This window comes from Alternaria conjuncta, assembly GCF_024043145.1.
Source record: "Alternaria conjuncta strain BMP 0040 chromosome Unknown scaffold_3, whole genome shotgun sequence".
Taxonomy (NCBI): domain Eukaryota; kingdom Fungi; phylum Ascomycota; class Dothideomycetes; order Pleosporales; family Pleosporaceae; genus Alternaria; species Alternaria conjuncta.
The window spans coordinates 1828048-1847440 of record NW_026250092.1 but is presented as its reverse complement, the minus strand read 5'-3'; the positions used below and the strand labels follow the sequence as shown (position 1 = coordinate 1847440).

At 53.4% G+C, this 19393-nt stretch overlaps 9 protein-coding genes across 9 annotated transcripts; 3 read left to right on the top strand and 6 right to left on the bottom strand.

Annotated features, from left to right (window-relative positions):
* Positions 1-481: 481 nt before the first annotated feature.
* Positions 482-1974, bottom strand: J4E85_002587 (uncharacterized protein; the record flags this gene model as incomplete). The annotated part of the gene is made up of 5 exons (XM_051466865.1): positions 482-897; positions 946-1266; positions 1316-1537; positions 1593-1896; positions 1948-1974. The coding sequence occupies 5 exons, from the start codon at positions 1972-1974 to the stop codon at positions 482-484; spliced, it is 1290 nt and encodes a 429-aa protein (XP_051329720.1).
* A 595-nt stretch (positions 1975-2569) lies between these two features.
* On the top strand, positions 2570-3365 carry J4E85_002586 (uncharacterized protein; the record flags this gene model as incomplete). The annotated part of the gene is made up of 3 exons (XM_051466864.1): positions 2570-2607; positions 2656-3199; positions 3300-3365. The coding sequence occupies 3 exons, from the start codon at positions 2570-2572 to the stop codon at positions 3363-3365; spliced, it is 648 nt and encodes a 215-aa protein (XP_051329719.1).
* Positions 3366-3744: 379 nt separating this feature from the next.
* Positions 3745-5226, bottom strand: J4E85_002585 (uncharacterized protein; the record flags this gene model as incomplete). The annotated part of the gene is made up of 1 exon (XM_051466863.1): positions 3745-5226. The coding sequence occupies one exon, from the start codon at positions 5224-5226 to the stop codon at positions 3745-3747; it is 1482 nt and encodes a 493-aa protein (XP_051329718.1).
* A 457-nt stretch (positions 5227-5683) lies between these two features.
* On the top strand, positions 5684-6886 carry J4E85_002584 (uncharacterized protein; the record flags this gene model as incomplete). Its single annotated transcript, XM_051466862.1, has 2 exons — positions 5684-5923; positions 5975-6886. 2 exons carry the CDS (start codon positions 5684-5686, stop codon positions 6884-6886), a joined length of 1152 nt encoding a protein of 383 aa, XP_051329717.1.
* A 1294-nt stretch (positions 6887-8180) lies between these two features.
* Positions 8181-9391, bottom strand: J4E85_002583 (uncharacterized protein; the record flags this gene model as incomplete). The annotated part of the gene is made up of 2 exons (XM_051466861.1): positions 8181-9169; positions 9229-9391. The coding sequence occupies 2 exons, from the start codon at positions 9389-9391 to the stop codon at positions 8181-8183; spliced, it is 1152 nt and encodes a 383-aa protein (XP_051329716.1).
* An 844-nt stretch (positions 9392-10235) lies between these two features.
* On the bottom strand, positions 10236-12844 carry J4E85_002582 (uncharacterized protein; the record flags this gene model as incomplete). The annotated part of the gene is made up of 2 exons (XM_051466860.1): positions 10236-11636; positions 11702-12844. The coding sequence occupies 2 exons, from the start codon at positions 12842-12844 to the stop codon at positions 10236-10238; spliced, it is 2544 nt and encodes an 847-aa protein (XP_051329715.1).
* A 561-nt stretch (positions 12845-13405) lies between these two features.
* On the bottom strand, positions 13406-14409 carry J4E85_002581 (uncharacterized protein; the record flags this gene model as incomplete). Its single annotated transcript, XM_051466859.1, has 3 exons — positions 13406-13495; positions 13546-13953; positions 14128-14409. The coding sequence occupies 3 exons, from the start codon at positions 14407-14409 to the stop codon at positions 13406-13408; spliced, it is 780 nt and encodes a 259-aa protein (XP_051329714.1).
* A 575-nt stretch (positions 14410-14984) lies between these two features.
* On the top strand, positions 14985-16937 carry J4E85_002580 (uncharacterized protein; the record flags this gene model as incomplete). The annotated part of the gene is made up of 4 exons (XM_051466858.1): positions 14985-15056; positions 15107-15242; positions 15295-16400; positions 16464-16937. The coding sequence occupies 4 exons, from the start codon at positions 14985-14987 to the stop codon at positions 16935-16937; spliced, it is 1788 nt and encodes a 595-aa protein (XP_051329713.1).
* A 314-nt stretch (positions 16938-17251) lies between these two features.
* Positions 17252-18556, bottom strand: J4E85_002579 (uncharacterized protein; the record flags this gene model as incomplete). The annotated part of the gene is made up of 1 exon (XM_051466857.1): positions 17252-18556. One exon carries the CDS (start codon positions 18554-18556, stop codon positions 17252-17254), a length of 1305 nt encoding a protein of 434 aa, XP_051329712.1.
* Between the last annotated feature and the right edge of the window lie 837 nt (positions 18557-19393).

Sequence of the window (19393 nt, the reverse complement as noted above, 5' to 3'; positions counted from 1 at the left end):
CACCTGACAGTATCTAGCACTTATGTCGCGAATCCAGGGGCGGTGTATCTGACCTCTGAACCCATGAACCCGGCATAACACGAAGGCTTACCTCAGCTTGGTACACACGTGAGTGAGCGCGCGCAACTCCTTAGGAACTTTCGCGTACAGGGGCAGGGTCGTATCGAGGAGGCGTTCGCATAGACGCATCTCGGTCCGCCACAGATCTTGATTTGGCCAAACGAAGGACAGAATTCCCACCTCACCAGATCTCCTGATGTTGAAATACGACAGAGGGAAACAGCAGTTTTTTCTGAGAGCGATAGGTGTGTGCAAAAGTATGACTAGGAAAGTTACTGCAACAAGCACATGTGGTCGATAGAACAAGTAAAGTTAATTCTCATCCTACCTACTGATTCGCAGCGGACAGCGGGAATGCCAAGCCTCCATGCTCAGGGCGTATTGCGCATCCCATAGCCATCAGGCGATGGAAGGTGGCTTCTTATTTGGCCTCCTTCAGTAATGCCTCCATGGTAGCGTCCTTCTGACTGACACTGCCACTTCGTTCCGCAGGCTTGAGCTTGCCAGAGACTGGGCCTTCGCTATTTTGAGCAGCGTTCTTTAGCCGCTCGGTATCTTCAGGGTTTGTGTCCTGCTTCTTGACGTCCTTCTCCTCATCGTCGCTGTCGCCAAGGCTAAAGGGGTCGTGGTCATCGGGCTCTGGGTTTGGTGCGACTGAGGTGAGAGGCTGCCATTTCTTGCCGCTCGATTTACCCTGGCTGCCCTGGTTGTTCGGCGATGGGTTGCGGTACAGGGCATCGACCTCGTCAACGGGTCCGCTCTGGGGCGGAGAGACGGGCGTGGGCTTGAAGAGGTCGGGGTTGGCGTGCGGGCGACTTGACGATCGCGGGCCAGGGCCTGTAAGTTGTTAGCAGCTATTGCACGTGCGTGGTGCTTCCAGCCTACCCTCATTGTCTCTCAACTCGAGCTTTGCGAAGTCGTCGCCAATGACTCGGTTGTCAGCATCGTAGCGGTTGTGGTCTGCCGACCGTCGCTGCTCCGCTGACTTGCGAATGCCATGCATCTGGTCTGACTGCGATGGACCAAAGTTCTGCCTCTGCTGTGGCGGTGGTTGCCTTCCCGTGTACTGGACGTTGCCGTATCTGTCGTACTCTTCCATCTCGCCGCTGTCGAGCTTCTTGGTGAAGTTGCTGATCCACTTTGTGACGGTTTGCTTTGTTTCCTCGAAGCCCTGCTCGATATTCTTGCGGATCTCGGGGAGGTCGTCTGGCTCAATATTAGTAGCTGCACAGGGGTTGAGGTCGCGTGATCGTACCATCGAAGAAGCTGTGCTCCCGCTCGGGCTCACCAGGCCGTTGTCGCTGCCCCTGGCCACGCGATGCGTAACCACCCTGGCCCTCTGGACCGCCTTGACTTTGGTAGTGCTGAGCCAGTTGTCGCGCATATATCTCGTCCTGCTCGAGCTGACTACGGGGCTGCGGGCGCGGCGGTTGGGGCGGAGGAGCCTCCTCGGCCTTGAAGTTGGGATCCGACATGCCTGCGCTGGTTAGCTATACCCCTCACAACCATGAACCAAATAGGCAGCCACGTACTCAGCAGCGCGTTGAAGGCAGGCTCGACCTTGCCTCCGCTGGCCACCAGGACCGCCTTGACGACATTGGGGTCGACGTCGGGGAAAGCCTCAATCAGCGTGTTCTGCGCCTGCACCTGGGGGTCGACTGGTCGCGGGGGCTTTTGTGGTGGGATCTCTGTGGCTTCCTCGTTGAAGCGCACGCCGGGCTTAGGCGACTTGGAGGCTGGTGAGGGTGAAGTAGCATTGTCTTGGGTCGCAGATGCCGGGCCATCGTTATCATCGTCGAAGTCGAGCTCACGCGCCGTAGTCGGGCTCTCTGGAGGCTGCAGCTATTAGTGGGGGCTCCCTTCCTCATCCGTCTCTTTTTCGCTTACCTTTTCCGTGCTAGTTTTCTCAGACATGATAGTTGTATTTCCTTGTATAGGGGGAGTAATTTGCGGTTCGTTGGTGATTGTAGAAGGCAGTCGCGGTTGTTGAAGCTCTGGGCTCGTGAATGCCGCGCAGTGGCTCGTGGCTTGGAATGTTCCACTGCCACTGATGACGTTTCGCGCCAAGTGGGGCACCATCAACTCGACCAAGCTATCCCTACAGACCTCCAGTATTCACTCCCATCCCAAGTGTGCGTCGCGAATACCTCTTTGAAGTCACCACTCCGATTCCTTCTCAGTCATGTTCGAGCTTCAATTGTTGCATCTTCCATCCAGCTGTATACTCAAAGACTCGATAGGCCACCCGTCGTAGCTGACATTGGATACCATGTCAACAATAACTTCTCTAGTAGTATTCGCAAAGACAGTCGCCGCTCTCGATAAGCTCGAAGGCAATGCCTGCATTCCATACATCTAGCAGGCCATCGCTGCCGGTTTTGCATTGCTGCGCCACCGATCAGGCATCCAGCCACCCTCGCCGTGTGCCGTGTCTCGGCACCATCTTTTGTCTTTCGAAGTCTCTTGAGCTGCTACTGTCGTTCATGTCACATTCGTATCCTGCTTCAATATGTTAGTCGATGCACAGGTGATCCAAGATGATCATGAGTATGTGCCCATAGAGCCGTCCCCACAACAACTACTGACAATGCGCAGGCTGTACAGCATCACCAAAGCCGCGTATACGCGTCTGCCACGCGAGATACGCGACATGATCTTATCTAGCATTCTCACGCAAGACTATCGAGAAACAATTTACGTCCAGCAGTTCCGCGATGACTTCAAGGAATTCAAGGAGTTCTCCGGCCGCTTTTATGGGGATAACGGATTAGACTGGGAAGAGAACAGTTCACCTGAGCGTTGGGGGCCGCCCTGGATTTCGCTCTTTTACCCGCCTTTCGCAGCGGAAATGATTGACATACTCTACGAAAAGTACCCGCACTTCAAGATCACCACGCCGACCAAGCTCCCAGAATTTCTCAGCGCGGACATGTTCGGAGCGGGACGTGCCCCACGCGATGCGAAGCTTCCCAATCTAACTATCAAGGGATCATTGGATAAGGGAAGCTCCGACTCTGTCAGCGTCAAAACACTCGCATCCGATCTGAAAGCCCTTTCGGACTGCCGCTGGGCCCCAGACTTCCGACTCGACATCACCTTCCGCACCGAGCTAGGCATCTCCATCTTCAAAGCCAGCGCCGTACCTCGTGTGGCACGGAAAATACACAAGATCTGTCAAATAATGCGTCCTTGGATTATTGAAGCCGAGGAACGGGGTGCAAAAGTGTACTTTACGATAGCCACCAGGCGTCCGGGACAAGTTCACAGCTCGGTTCGGCCGGAATACACGACGTATGGATGCTTAGATGGAGAACGCGACATGTTCTATACTGAGAAAGAATGGGTGAAAGAGCTGAAAGGAACTCTAGGTCCAGAGTGCCAATGGTTCCGGCGGGAACGACCTGGACATACACAAAGAAAAGACATCTTGAAGCGATCGAGGCCGAAAGCTTATGCTGTGGCACACTTGATCGGGGCTGCATGGGGTTTAGTCTTCTGCATTTGCTGTTACCTACCCGCACAGGCAAGGGAGGACTGGAAAGATCGTAAGAAAAAAAGAAGTGTGTTACCGAGAGCTGTGTTACGTTGAGGTGTCATCGTACAACAGAACACTATCTCTGCACTATCATTGGGTATGTTGTAGTAGAATCAGAGTGTTTGGTAAAGGATGATCTATCAGATTCATCATTCAGATACCTGCATGTCGGTACGACCACGGAAATTGCACTTCTCCAATCGTTCTTGTGTCATCAAAAAGCTTTCGGGGAACCACTCCGGTTTCCCATTCATACTTCCAGCTTCCATCATCTTTACCAACGCCTCCGCAGATTTCAAACATAGCACCATACCGTGGCCGTTAAACCCCGCGGATATCCACAGGCCCTCTTTACCTGGCACCTCACCCACAAACGGCCGTCCGTCAGCCGTTGCGCCCATTATGCCCGTCCACTCCTGTACCACACGGCGCGATGCTTCTTCTTTAGACGTCTCACCCCAGTTCTCGGCGCCAAAATACCCAGTCAAGCTCTCGTTGAGGTACTTGGAGATCTCTGGGTTCAAGGTACTATCGTCAACCGTCCCATACTCGCTCGGACCGGCGTGAGGGAGACGGCCCAAACCACCACCAATGACAATGTGCTGTCCTCCTTCTGGTAGGGGCCGAGGAATCATGTACTCGTAGCCATCGCGGTAGATGAATGAGTATGTTGTCGGTAATGGAGCTGGCAGCTTCGTCGAGGTTCCTGGTCGCTGTGCGGTGATTTGTCCACGCATTGGTACGATAGCTCTTTGAAGTTCCTTCAGGATGTAAGGTGTGTAGCCGTTAGTTGCGATTACGACGTTCTTGGACGTGATGGTGTTTTCTTGGGTACACACATCCCAGCGATTACCACTCTCGCCTTCGGATTCCGCCGAGGGACGGATGTCGTGGACGGGCGTGTTCGTGCATAGCTGTAGTCCTTTCTTGACACACTCCGCCAACAACCCGGTCGTAAAACGATATGCGTGGATTCTGCCGGCTACGTATTCGAAGGCGCCCGCCAGCTTCTCTTTCGTTTCAATTGTTGGATTGCTGTTTTCCGCTGCAACAGAGAACTTGTCTTGTATGCTCGCGATATCTTCATGGATCTGGTACCATGCAGCATTCCCCACTTCCTTCTCCTTCTCCTCTGCATCAACTCGCAGCATCTGAATCGTCATCTTGCCCGCTTCAAATGTAGGCTTATCGTAGATAAGATCGACTGTGTTACACAACTTACTCTCGCAGTTCAAGGCCAATTCCTCCGCCATACGATGCGTCTCAACAATGTTGGCATATTCCAGCCTGGCGATCTTCAATGCCTCTTCTTTGCCAAGCTCTTGTACGTGGTGTGTGTAGCTGCGGTAGCTTGCCGCTTTAGTATGTCCGCCGTTGCGACCCGTGGCGCCTGAGCAGACTTCACGTGCTTCCAACATCAGCACGCGCGTGTCAGGCCAGGTGTTGAGGATATTGTAGGCGGTCATAGTGCCTGAGATACCGGATCCGATGACAACATAATCGTAGGTTTGCGTAGCCGTTGTAGCTTTTGGCTCAGTGACATTTGCAAGATGGGACTTGGGATCGTGCCAGTACGAAGGCAGTGGATTGGCGATGGGTGGCGCGACGGGGATGCGCGCTCGTTCCTCCATGTTAACTTTGGCTTGTTGGTGGCTTCTTCTTGTTTTGATGGAGTATTAAAGAATGAGTCTATATCAAAGATCATCAACAATTACAGAGCAGAATAGGACTCAAAAGTGATGCGACACATGGAGAGGAGACGATATCGTAGGAGTGGGGCGCGCATCGGCTGTACCTGCTATTTTGGGAGCGTCACTTCCCAGCGCGATACGTGGGTGGGCAGCGACGAGGTGTTGCTTCCACAAACGTCCATTGCTAGGTTCCGAATTCCACCACGTCGGATAAGGGACGCTTCATTTCCCTGTGCTTGATAGCATTGGAAAGCAAGGAGACGACTGTTCCGAGGGTGGATTCGCTTTTCCTACTCCAACGCTTATTGGCGGATGCGTCGGGCCAAAGATGTCCGGTAGCAAAGTCGTATAGATGGACTCATGGAGACAGTAATGTCTCGACACATATCCAACTCCAATGCAAAGACTATCGCAAGTTTCTCAGCACATCTCACCAACTCCTCGTGACGGTGCTACTACGACGAAGTCGAGCTCTACCCCGCCCAACGCCGATCGCGGTGACCCCTCAGCTGCACGAATCAACACCAACATGGCGAAGACCAAGGTCGTTGTAACGCGACAGTTGATTGACGAAGCGCAAGGACTCCTGGATGCGAAGAAAGAAGAATTGGAAGTTGTGCAATGGCAATCCGAAAAGGTGAGTGTCCGTCACTGGCGATAAGACGGGTTGCTGACGATGTGCATGCAGCCATGTCCGCGCCCATGGCTTCTCGAGAATGCGAAAGGTGCAAGCGGAATCCTAGTCATGCTCACAGATAAAGTCGATGAAGAGCTCTTAGAAGCAACCGGATCGCAATTGAAAGCCATCGCTTCATTCTCCGTCGGAACCGACCACGTTGATCGAAATGCGCTGAAGAAACGCGACGTACGTCTTGGCTACACACCAACATGTCTCACCGACGCCGTAGCAGACCTCACCATCATGCTCATTCTCATGGCCCAAAGAAGAGGTGGAGAGTCGATGACGAAAGTCGCAAAGGGCGAGTGGCCTCAGATGCCATGGCATCCACTGCTCATGACTGGCCCGCAGATCCGAGGATCAACTATCGGCTTCTTAGGATTCGGAAGGATCGCTCAGGCTTCGTTGCTAAGATTACTGCCGTTCGGGATCAAAAAGGTCATCTATCTCACGTCCAAGCCTGGCAAGCCCGTCAAAGAGGACCACTTCGGCCTGATCAAGAACGCTACTATCCCTATTGAACCGGCAAACAGTACGGATCAGCTTGCACAAGAGAGCGACGTAGTCGTTGTCGGATGCGCCCTCACGCCCGAAACCAAGCATCTCGTAAGTACAGACTTCTTCTCTAAGATGAAGAAGCTCGCCGTTATCGTCAACATTGCGCGCGGCCCCATCATCGACACTGATGCACTGGTGACGGCGCTGGATCAAGAGCAGATCTTCGGTGCCGGCTTGGACGTGATTGAGAATGAGCCCAACATCACAGCTGATCACCCGATTCTGAAGCAGCCAAGGGCTGTCCTTGTACCGCATATTGGCAGCGCTACGATTGAGACGCGGGTACAGATGGCTACGGAGAGTGTCAAGAACTTGCTCGCGGGGTTGGCAGGGGAGGAAATGGTGAACGAACTGCAGTTGTAGGGATATGTGACAAATATAGAATTACTTCACATCCAGCCTATATCTGGCCATACTGCGTGATATTCCCTCGACGTATACCCTACGTGGTATCACGACAACTCCACTTCGTTTCTAGCAACGCCCCATTTCCTCCAAGTGCGTTCTCCATTCAGCTTCATGCGTCACCCTCGTTCCACTCCGTCGTCTACAACCGGAATAGCAAAGCGGCCACGAATCGTTCGAAGAAGTTCCGTCCATCGTATCTCTGCAGCCCGGCATAGGCGAGTGCGAAGACCAGCCAAATCTCCAGCAAGGCTACGAACACCCAAAGAACAATGGTTACAGGATCCATCTTGACACGGGGAATGTGCGCGGTGTTGGCGTAGTAAACTGCCGAGATATGGGTGTGACTGCCGATGTCGAGGTATCGAAAGACTGATCGAGGGTTGCGAGTGGATGTTGATAACCCGTGGACTTTGTGAGGTGGTTGTTGATATGATCCAAGGTTGACTGTGACTTTAGATCTGCACCTACAGCTGGGTTGACGTGGCGAGGGAAAGAATTTGCGATGCGCAACGCGGCTGCTTATGGCAAATGCGTTCCCGAGAGTTGTATGGTTATTGTGGCCGTGCTACAGAGTACTTTCAGTGAGAGAATTTGCTAGGCGATTCCCATGACAGTGAATGCGAGCCGCCACTTCCATGGGCCCTTCACTGTCTCCATTTTCTCTCGATCCGATCACTTTAGACAGGCAGACAGCAGTAGGTTGCCAGCGATCCTGCAAGTGGTATCAAGAGTTGAGGGAACGTGTCGTTCGTAATGTCCACCATACCATCTGAGGACCTCGGGAAAGCGTTCAGTATGGTAATAAAGTAAGGCTGGAAGCAATGCTAGTCGCGATCGTTGATAAAGGTCGTCCTTGTGCGGTCTCGATCAAGCATCCGTCTTGCGAACTCAGAGCACAGGAGCAGTTACACGTACTCATTTGCGTTTAAATCGCCAGCATCGCGGACGGCTCAGCGGAACGTCTTGATATTTGTCTTCTTTGGAATTTTCCATCTTTAATGACACTGATACATCGCGTAGAGCTCATAGCAACGAGCAACGCATTCGATATATTGGACGCAAGTTTCTAACGAAATGACGGCGGTCGTGGTTGCGTACCTAGATAGGTTTGATGGGACTCACCCCTGCACTAGCCGGTTTGGGTTTGGACGATGTCGCCCGCACCCGTGGACGCGTTCCAGCCGCCCCGCCGACGCGCCTGCGCGATGTCTTCACGCTCGTTACTCCTCCTCACATTCGCCCATATGTATCAAAATAGCTTGAACCCTCCCGGCACCTGCGTCTGGAAAACACCCGTTGTATCGTACTTCCTCGCCACTTTCCTCATCCTTTCCAACTCAACTCCGCCATAGCTTCCCAGCGGATCCTGAAACGATGCTGCAAAGTTGAGATACTTGTACCGATGGAAGACACCCTCTTCCTTCGTCAGCCCTTCAACTAGCTTCACCAAGTCCTTCAAAGCTTCTTCAAACCCCTCGGTTGCCGTGACATCTTCAAACGTGAAGATTATCTGCAAGAATACCAGATCCTTCTCTGGCATCTCTTCTGGTTGAAAGCCTAAGCTATTAGGTGATGTGCCATTGCGAGGTGGTGCGGGAAGAGCCTGGAATGTGATCTCTGCGACAGGCTTAGCATAGGCGTACTGTGCCACAATCTCCGGGACGACTTCTTTCCACAAACTGTGGATGCGATGAATGATCGTAGGTGAGACGGCGAAAGAGGTCGTTGCCCAGATGGTGCGCTGAGGGTTTGCAGCCACTTGTCTCGATGCATTCCTGGTATGCTCACTGATCGGAGCTTCAACCATGCCATTTATGACTTGTGGCTTGGTCTCGAAAATCGCCTTCAGTGCCCCAGGCCTTTGCGCTGGCCGTGTGTACCACATGATGCTCACTGGAGTGAACGTAGCTGCTGTATGGTTGTATCGCACAGTGACCCAGCCCGCTGCGTATGGATCATATTCCCCGATCTTGAAATTGGTGAACGCAGACAGTAAAGGTGTCGTGGTATTTGGCCCGAATACGATTCTTCCACCATAGATGGGACCAGCAGGGAAGGCTGCCAAGTCAAAGCGCGAGACTATACCGAAGTTGAGCTGCCCTCCTTTGAGCGCCGCGAAGAGATCAGAGTGCGATGTAGCGTTGGCGTTGACAATCTTCCCGCTGGCGAGTACGACTTCGAAGTTGACGACGCCGTCACATGCCCATCCGCGCTCTGGGCTGAAGAAAGAGATTCCACCTGCGCGTTGTTGGTTAGTCTCCTAGTTTCAAAGATTGGTCACAAGAATCTCAGCTTACCTCCAGTCAGAAAGCCAGCAGTTCCGACGACGCCAATGCGACCTCCAAGTACCGTCAGATCCCGCTTCTCAGCCTCGTCGTATACGTCCTGCCACAGCGCTCCCGCACCGACCCTCACAACTTGATCTCCTCTCGTGACCTCGACCTTGTTCATGCTCTGCATGTCGATTGTTACGCCATCATCGATGTTGTTGAAGCCAACGTTCGCGTTGTGACCACCTCCTTTGATCGCAAACTTGGTGCTGTTGCTCACTCGCAGAACATTGATGGCGGTTGCTACATCTTCTGCGGATGTTGGGCGGACAATACACGATGGTCGCAGACGAAGCTGAAGGAATGGATATGATTGGATAGATGCGTTGTAGGTTGATGCTGCGGGGAAGAAGGTGCGGTTTGGCAGTACCAAGGCCAAGTCTTCACACGAATTGCTTGGATAGCCGTACGCAGACACTACGCCGAACAAGAAAACGCTAGCGAAAAAGAGATCGAGAAGACGCATGTTGCAGAAGGATGAGGTTGAGACACTTCGCTGGCACCACCACACGAGACTCTAGCTCCAATTTGAGCTTTCGCGACACTTCTGGCTCCGAGCATTCCAGCCGGCGCGGGAAACCATCACACCATTCCACGGGCACTGTACATCTGGAGTGCATATACGAAGCTTTATTAGTGGCGTCGTGATCCCGAGCCATCAGTCAGCCGCAGCCCGTGTGCCTCGATATGATTGGCGGACGTGGATTTTGGGATCTCAACCGGGTTGCAGAGATGCGGAGTAAGTTTTACACGACAGATGGGATGAGCTGAATTGTTACACAGGTGGGGAGCCGGTCTGGTATCAGTGCAGTGAACCAGCCATGAAGCGAAGATGGTGTGGGGTCAGAGATTTGATGCATCGTTGCTCTACGGGAAGTTTTCCAATCACGGTCCATCCGAGTTACTCCGCAAAGTTGCTATTTGGGGTATCATTGTTCAAGTCAACTGCCTAATTAGACCGTCCGCCTCTTCTCTCACTTCTTCAGCCCATCCAGAAAGCCTTGCATCACTCGAACAGCTGCGTCAACAACGTTAGTCGTATCTGCCATGGCCATGTTTCCCTTGGGATTGCGTTTCTTCTTCATCACAACGCGGTCGAGATCTCCAAGAAGCGTTGCCACAATCATGAACCCGTCGCTGGTAGGCGACTTCCAGTCCGCCTCTTTGTGTATTTTCTGTCCAGTAGCGCTGAATTTGGCTTGTTCCGCATCGATCTTCTCGCAAAGCTCGTTGCATTGCAGCGTCAGACTGATGTAGTCAAATTCCAGGCGGTCCAGAACGCGAGGAAGCTCTTCCGAGTTGCGAAGCTCCTTGATAAACGACGAGATGTTCAGGTCGCCCGAGCCCTGCGTCCGCGAAGAGACTTTACTCTGCTTGGCCATCTCCTCATCCATGCGATACCAAGTGCGCACTCCGGTTTCCCTCTGGTGAACATAGTCGCGGAGAATCTTCGTCATCGGAAGTGGTTCTAGCTCGCACGTCTTGTGAGTGCCTTTCCCAAAATCGCGGCGACTGTAAACATCCTTGTCCGTATTCCGAGTTTTCTTGATGAACGTGGTTGAGTACCCGGCTACAAGCAGTAGGCGCGAGTAGAATTCATCTGGTTTCGTGGGTATTGCTGTGGAGAAGATCTTCTTCGAATGCCGGTCCATGATGAGCTCAAGCTCCGGCCAGAGCCCGCTGATCCAGCCTCGCTTTTGGAAGCAGTTGTACAAATGGGCTATGGCGAAGATTTGCGGGCTGAGATTCGCAAAGCCGAGTCCCGTTTCCTCGCGCAGCAAGAGATGGACTAGGGAGAGCTTTGCTCTCAGAGTCGGAATGGTTTTACGCAAGAAGTCGCCGTCTCGTGGTGGAAGAATGTACTGGGCGGCAGCCGCTTGACGCGCAGACTCATTGCCAAGGCCATTGCTGACGTTACTCATCTTGAGGTTCATCATCCACTCTTTTTCAATTTCGGTAGTCCTGAACACCGGCCACGGGTAGTCGTTCTGCAAACCGCAGAACATATGCTCAGGCGCCAACTTCCACATCTTAGCGTACCGGGCATGAGAGAATGGCCGGTCTAAGATCAGACCTCGGTGTGTATACCCTGAGTCTGTGACTTGCTGAAGTAGATGTGGGAAGCGGATTCCCCGTTCATGCCAAGATGCGAACTGGGTTTCTTCATCCCTCGCCCGTCGTGACATTGGTATGTAATCCCTCAGCGAACGCTTTTGGTCTTTCGTTCGAATTCTGATCATCAACTCGGCGGCGAATATGAAAACCATTGAGATGAAGCCGAAAGAACCCAGCGAACCGTACGCGCGAGACAGAGCGTCTGATGATCCTGCTATTAGTGGCATCTGGTACTGTTCCTCATGTGACCTTCTGGCTTGCTATACAATGGTAAGTAATCAGTGTGGATAGAGATCAGAGTTTTGTTGAACCAAGGAAGACTTACTGGTTCTAGTGCTGCTTCGAACAAGTAGTGTACTAGGAAGTCGTAGTCCTCGTTTGAATGCCGGTTCGCGACGTCATCTTGGATGATCGACCGCGATGCGAAGAACAAATACTCCCCTGGTTGTGAACGTCGCTCCGCCTCGATCTTTCTGAGCGCTTTCGAGGTCTTGCCGAAGAAGTCATCGTCATCGAGAGAGGGATCGAATGGCGGCAGCCCTTTCTCATGAGCTTCTTTTACCATGGCCTCTTCCTTGTGGCGTATGAGATGAAACGCAGCTTCCGTCATGAGAGTAGCTCGGGCCTCATCCAAGTAATCTTCATCGCCATTGGCCTTGTGAGTGTCGTTCCAGTCGGACTCCAATTGCTCGACGATGATGCGCATATCGTCCGCCAGACAAGACTTCCTCAAAGCGATCTCTTCTTTGGCTTTCCTCTCCGTTTCGAGTTCAGCCTCCGCATCTTGTTTGACCTTCATGTCGAGCTCAAATTTCCGAGCTAGCTCATCCAGCTTGTGGCCTTGTGCTTCTCGTTCGGCCTCAGCAGATGTAATGTCTTCGGCTATGGTCTCCTGGCTATCACCAACGACCTGTGGTGCGGATGCAGATACCGAGAGCAAAGATTTCGTTGAAGTCGGTTCAGTCGCGATGTTAAATCGAAGTTGCGCAGGTGCTGCAGTCTCCGGTCGGCTCACCGCCTGCACTGCGATCTTCTTCTTTAGGATGGTGTGACAGTGTTTCAACAGCCACAGGAAGTAGATGTGGCCATCGTCCGAAGCCGTCTTCGACAGTTCTTCCTGGGCATAGCGGTCGGCGTAGGCCTGGCGCGTTCTCACAGCCCGCTTGTAGGAGTACCAAACAAACTTGGGCATTGTCGAGGTCTCCTCATGGTCTGCGATATGTTTCGCCAAGTCGAGGATCTTTTCCGTCGAGATAACATAATTGGTTTTCGACGCGGTCGCTCGGTTGGTCACTTGCTTTGCTTGCTTCCTCGCTTGGCCTTTCAGCCGTCTCGAGGGTTGCTGGGTTTCGGCTGGATCAGCGATGTCGTAGTCCCGCTTCTTCGCAGTGTCGATGAGCCAGAAGATGAAGCGCTTGGTGTCAAGCTTGTACTGCTCGTACGAGCCCGCTGTTGATACCGTCGCCATGAGATGTTGCTTGAGCGGATTGTATATAGGAAATTGCTGGTGTGGGGGAAGACAATGGGGTATAAAGGTCGTGGTTGAGTCTGTGAGCAACGTATAGAACAAATGCGGTGAGCTAATGTGGAAATTTGTATTGGTCGCGTGGGATTTGACGAGCCAAGCCCTGTCTGTAGAAAGGGAAACCCCGCAATGACGGAGGCCAATTTGCTCGAGTAGTGAAACAGGTGGACATCAGCGTTATATAATGCGTTTGCCTGACGAAGTGCAGAATGACTGGCTAGAGAAGTCTTGAAGAAGGCGCTTTCCGTCGCTTTATACCCTTAAATTAATTGCGTGGTTAGGTCAGGCGCACTGAGCAAACGACACTGCGGAGGCCAGCGCAATCACGACAATCAGAATGGGAATTGCTAGTAATCGAGTAATGAAGAAACACCTGTGGAATTGGAACCAGATCGCTGAAAATCGTCGTTATAGTGGTATGGAGGAAGGCCTTCGAAGACCCGAGCAGAGTATGGGCTCCCCCAAAATTCCGGATCTATTCAACGTCTGTCCGTGGGTATGACATCATTGTCGAATTGGAGAGTAAAGCGAAATCTGACCGACGAAGAACAGCGTCATTGCGAGGATAGCGACAGTACTAAACGTGACGGCAACCTTTTGGACGTGTCAGAACATAATGTAGAACGGATGTCATACGAACGTACCTTGGTATTATCGTCCCACAGTGTTGGATGGTGCAGGTGTGTGGTCGCAGACCAGACGTGCAGGAACATTCCAACGACCATGCAGACAGTAGCGGAGGTCAAAAACATCACTGGCATTTGCCATGTGACGATTTGGAGCAAGCTAGGTGTCCGACGTCCAGTCTTGGATGAGTGGCTCTTCTCGCCGTTCGTCTTGGCAATCAGCTTTCGAATATTGGCCAATCCATCGCGATGTGATGAAAGGCGGTGCAGTCGTACGGTCTGATCAGCAGCTGTAAGGATGCTGAAAAGCGACAATATGATACCGCAGTACCATGATGTGCGCACAGACCATGGCGATTCTTTCCCATTTGGCAAGATGTTCGGCCAGCTTCCGGTGGATGTGAGAACGCCAGCTAAAAGGGCGGCCTGTCATGTATTAGCATGTCGGATGCTATAGAGAGCGTCGACGTTGATCGAGGAAAGCCATTGCAACGGATGGTGCCCGTCCTAGCCATGTCACGATTCGGCGTGAAGCATGCGCCATGTGGAAGGCACGGCGCCGAGTGTATTAACCTTGAAAAGAGCTGTTCGGAGACTTACCACAACACCAACGAAGTTGAGCTCACTGAGCTTGTTGTCTCGCCATAGCGTGGTGAGTTCGTCCTTCTCGTCTGCGTCTTCGGTGTTGAGCAATATCTCCAGGGGGTCATACGTGGTGGAGTCGGGAGCATAGATGCCACCACCAAAGAATTGTAGCACACTCGTAAAGGTCCACCTAGGGCCTTCATTCTCCTGTCCTATCCTCTGATGTGCTGACCTCCCCAGTAGTGGAGTGCGCGAGCCGGACGTGCCTCTTTCCTCAGCGTCGTTGTCGTACGTCATAGCTCCTGAAGCTCTCGTGGTTTCAGTGTTAGCTGGTCGCTGGTGTTATCGGACCGGATTCGGTGGGGTTCCTGGAGCTTTAAGAACACGAGGGTAACATGGAGTGTTGCTGTAAGTACGTGTTGCACGGTAGCATTCATCCGGTTTCTGTGGAGGGTAGGAGGTCGCGTGCCTAGCCGTGCAGCCGCTTGGTGACGTATTTTGGCGCGTGAGCTACGCCAGCCAACGCGATCTTCACAGTATCTACCATATTGCGCGAATAACACTAGGCTGAGATGCACGTTGCTACTGAAAGCACATCTGGAGATGCATCGAAATGGAGAATACCATGGGGAGGTTGGTGTCGCCGTCTGAGTGGCTGGGTGTCGGCACAACGGCTACCCCGCGACATCGGGAGGGTTGACGCGCCCCACGAAGATACCCACGCGTTGAGATGCACTACATCTGTTGGCCATCGCGACTGGCTCGGCCCACATACGGCTATGACGTTAACCACTATGCACCGCATCTCGCAATGCTAAAAACAACGAAACTTCACGACATAACGCCTCCATCCAAAAAGTAGAATCTCCACAATGTCGCAAAAGAAAGGCCTGTATGTCGGAACCGACAAGCACCGCTGGTGGAAAGAAGCGGTAGTATACCAGGTATGAACGACCCACCATTATGCCGATGCAGATATTGACGCGAACAACAGATCTACCCTGCTTCGTTTCTAGACAGCAATGGCGATGGTTGGGGCGACGTCCCTGGTATCACACAAAAGCTAGACTACTTGAAAGACCTCGGTGTTGATGTGATATGGGTATCGCCAATCTACAAGAGCCCACAAGGTAGGTCCTGTGTGCGGAAGATGTATGTGAACCAGATGCTGACTTTTTGTAGCGGATATGGGGTACGACATTGCAGACTACGAGGATATCGACCCCAGCTATGGCACCTTAGCCGACGTTGACAACCTGATCAAAGAAGTCAAGAAGCGTGACATGAAACTCGTCATGGACCTCGTGGTCAACCATACTTCGGAAGAGCATGCATGGTTTCTGGACTCGCGTTCATCAAAGGAGTCTTCGAAGCGCGACTGGTATATCTGGAAGCCTGCAAAGTACGATGCTGATGGAAATCGCCTGCCTCCAAACAACTGGGCGCAGATCCTAGGAGAGGCCAACTCTGCGTGGACCTGGGACGAGAAGACCCAGGAGTACTATCTGTCGCTCTTTACGCCCGAACAACCGGATCTCAACTGGGAAAACCCCGATGTTCGTGCAGCTGTACACGACATCCTGCGCTTTTGGCTCGACAAGGGTGTCTCTGGGTTCCGCATGGATGTTATCAACATGATATCGAAGGTACAGACGTTCCCTGATGCGGCCATTTCGGTCAAAGACAACAAGTACCAGCCTGGCGACAAATACTATGCCAACGGCCCAAGACTACACGAGTGGCTGAAGGAACTTCGGCGCGACGTCCTCTCGAAATACGACACGCTCACCGTTGGAGAAATGCCATTCGTCCGCGATGATGACGAAGTCATCAAAGTCGTCGGTGCCGAGAGCGAAGAGCTGAACATGATCTTCGTCTTCGACTTGGTTGACATCGACAACGTACCGGGCGATTTCAAGTACACCCTACAACCATGGGATGCGCGTGATCTGAAGAAGATCGTAAACAGGCTGCAGCGTCTGATGCTCGAGCGCGACGGCTGGAACTCGCTCTACGTGGAAAACCATGACCAGCCCCGAAGTGTAAGCAGGTTCACCGATGACAGCGACCAGTGGCGCGAGTATGGCGCAAAATTGTTGTGCTTGATGCAGAATACCCTCGCCGGAACGTTGTATGTATACCAAGGTGAGGAGATTGGCATGCGCAACGTGCCTAAAGAGTGGAAACCCGAGGAGTACAAGGATATCGAAAGTATCAACTTCTTCAAGAAGTACCGCGACCTCTACCCCGGCGATGCTGAAAAGCAAGCTCTAGCAGCCAAGATCATGGTAAGTCCAGGCTGTAAGATAGGAAATGAGACATAAGCTGACTACCTAATGTTATCTACACAGCAACGCAAAGCTCGCGACAGCGCCAGAACACCCATGCAATGGGACTCATCCGCCCAAGCCGGTTTCACCAGCGGAAAGCCCTGGATGCGCGTCAACGACGACTATCCCAGCATCAACGCCGCAGCTCAACTCGCAAATCCTGAACCCTCGCCCGGTATGCTCTCCGTGCGCGCATTCTGGAAGCGCGGTCTCGAGTGTCGCAAGGAGAACAAGGACGTCTTCGTGTACGGTGATTTCGAGATGCTCGATATGGAGGATCAGAAGGTTGTTGCGTATCGGCGGTGGAGTGAGAAGAATGCTTTCATCACTGTGCTGAATTTCAGTGGAGAGCAGATGGTGTGGGAGAAGATGGGTGATCTGAAAGTGAAGAAGTGGGTTGCTGGCAACTATGACGAGAGGCAGTTGGATGAGAAGGCGAAGAGTGGGAAGCTGGAGTTGAGGCCTTGGGAGGCTGTGCTGGGTATGTTGGAGTAAGGTCCAACTTAGTGGCAATGACGGAGCTGTGTTGTTTCTGGGTCTGCCGCTTGCCTTAGATTATGAGACTCTGCGGATTGCGATCTCTCTCATTTGATGAGGAGTACCTTTTGCGTATGTTAGACTATGAGAATCACTGATAGAAAGAGTTGCCTCGTCTGAGTCAAGCAAACGTAGAGAATCAAAGTAGACTGCAGAAGAGTAAAAGGTTTTAAGTAAAGTGATGAATTAAAAGTCATATCTCGAATCCTAACGTTCGTCCAATCCAGAGTCTAATGTACAAGAAGCATGCGTGATGCTTCAGCTACAACCGCTTAGTAGTGGGAGCCGGAGCCGGAGCCAGATCCAGAGCCGGAAGCACCGCCTCCAACAGAGCCAGAGGCACCGCCGGAAGCACCACCTCCAACTGAGCCAGAGCCACCAGCACCGGCACCAGCACCACCGCCAACAGATCCGGAAGCACCGCCACCAACAGAGCCGCCAACACCAGCACCAGCGTTACCACCAGCACCGGCACCGACACCAGCACCGCCGTGAACGCCACCTCCAACAGAGCCGCCAACACCGGCACCAGCACCACCGTGAGCACCGCCGCCGACGCCAGCACCAACACCGGCACCACCGTGAGCACCGCCACCGATACCAGCACCAACACCGCCGTTGGCACCACCGCCGACGGAACCGCCAACACCGGCACCACCACCGACTGAGCCACCGACACCAGCACCAGCACCTCCGTTAGCGCCACCTCCGACAGAGCCGGAAGCACCACCTCCAACAGAGCCACCGACACCAGCACCAGCGCCGCCGTTGGCACCACCTCCAACGGAGCCGCCTACACCTCCACCGACGGATCCAGATGCACCACCGCCGACACCAGCACCAACACCGCCGTTGGCACCACCGCCGACAGAGCCGTTTGCTCCACCACCGACTGAGCCACCGACGCCGGCACCAGCTCCTCCTCCAACGCCAGCACCAGCACCGCCGTGGGCACCTCCGCCAACGGAGCCACCGACACCAGCACCAGCTCCTCCTCCTACACCGGCACCAGCACCTCCGTGAGCGCCGCCGTTGGCACCTCCGTGAGCACCACCGCCGATTCCGCCCATGAGGCCGCCGAGGCCACCGAGTCCGCCCTTGCCAGCGCCGCCAAGTCCGCCCATGAGGCCACCGAAGCCGCCGAGTCCGCCCTTGCCACCAGCAGCGCCTCCAGCACCAGCAGCGCCGCCAATGCCGGGGATAGCAAGGCCACCACCGATGCCAGGGAGCTTGCCACCAGCAGAGCCACCGAGGCCAGGGAGCTTGCCGCCGCCGGGCATGAAGCCACCGATCATGCCACCGAGGCCGCCCTTGCCACCAGAAGAGCCACCGAGTCCAGGGAGACCGGCACCGATACCGCCGCCGTAGCTGGGCTTGCCGCCGCTGCCGCTGCTGGGAGTCTCATCGGAAGCACCAGAGTCGTAGCTGGGGCCTGAGCTGGAGCCAGATCCGTAGCTGGGAGAAGTTCCAGTGGTGATGGGAGCAGCTGGGGTAGTGCCAGAGCCGGGGCCGTAGTTGGTAGGGAGAGCAGAAGCGATGCTAGCGATAGCAAGAACCTGAGCGATTTGGAACTTCATGTTTGCTGTTGTAGATTGATTGATGTGTTTGACGAAAAGTCGAGTATTGGACGATTTGCGATATGAGATCGAGTAAAAATGTGATAGAAGTGAAGTGCTCTGCACAAACGATAGTAAGGACTAATAAAGTCGAGTAGTAGTAGTAACGAAAGTGTTGTTGGTTGCTGAAAGCGAAAGTGTGAAGTAGATGAGATCAAAGCTGATGCCTTTTTACTTTTGGCGCTGGGAACATGAGGTCTTATACTCGAGGGTTCTGAGTCGCATGGTAGACCTTTCGTAGGTAGTAGACAGCCGTAGTCAGTGACCAGAGTGGCCCCTGAGCATGATGGTGGCGAGCCTCACAGTAGCTTCGTTTCGAAACATAGTGACTCTATTGAAAGAGTGATGAAGGGTTGTCTAGATTGTCTGTTTCACGCTATCTGCTGCGGGATCGACGGCAGGTAGACGGGAGATGCCTGAGCTGCGCAGGGTAGAGTGAGGGTAAAGCAGGTTAGAGTTGCGGGAGATGCCCCGATGTGCGCAGGGAGGGAAGGTTAGCCTGGCTTCTCCGCACCGTGCGAATGTGCAGCCTTGCGGCCTTGAAACTAAAGTGGGTTGAGCTCGGGTCGTTCGAGGGGAAAATAGTAGCATTAGCGCATCCTTTATTCGTGATGTCGTCGAGTCGCACACCGATGTGGGTGGTAGCGCAAGCAGGAGTTCGTGAGGTCGGCTATCTTGGCTGCAGTTAGGTGGTGGTGGAATCCGCCGTTCCAGGAGTGCCGCTAGGCTTGTTTCAGCCACCACCAGCACCATCGCGACTGACATCCGTCATCCTCCGCCTCCCCCAACAGAGATTCT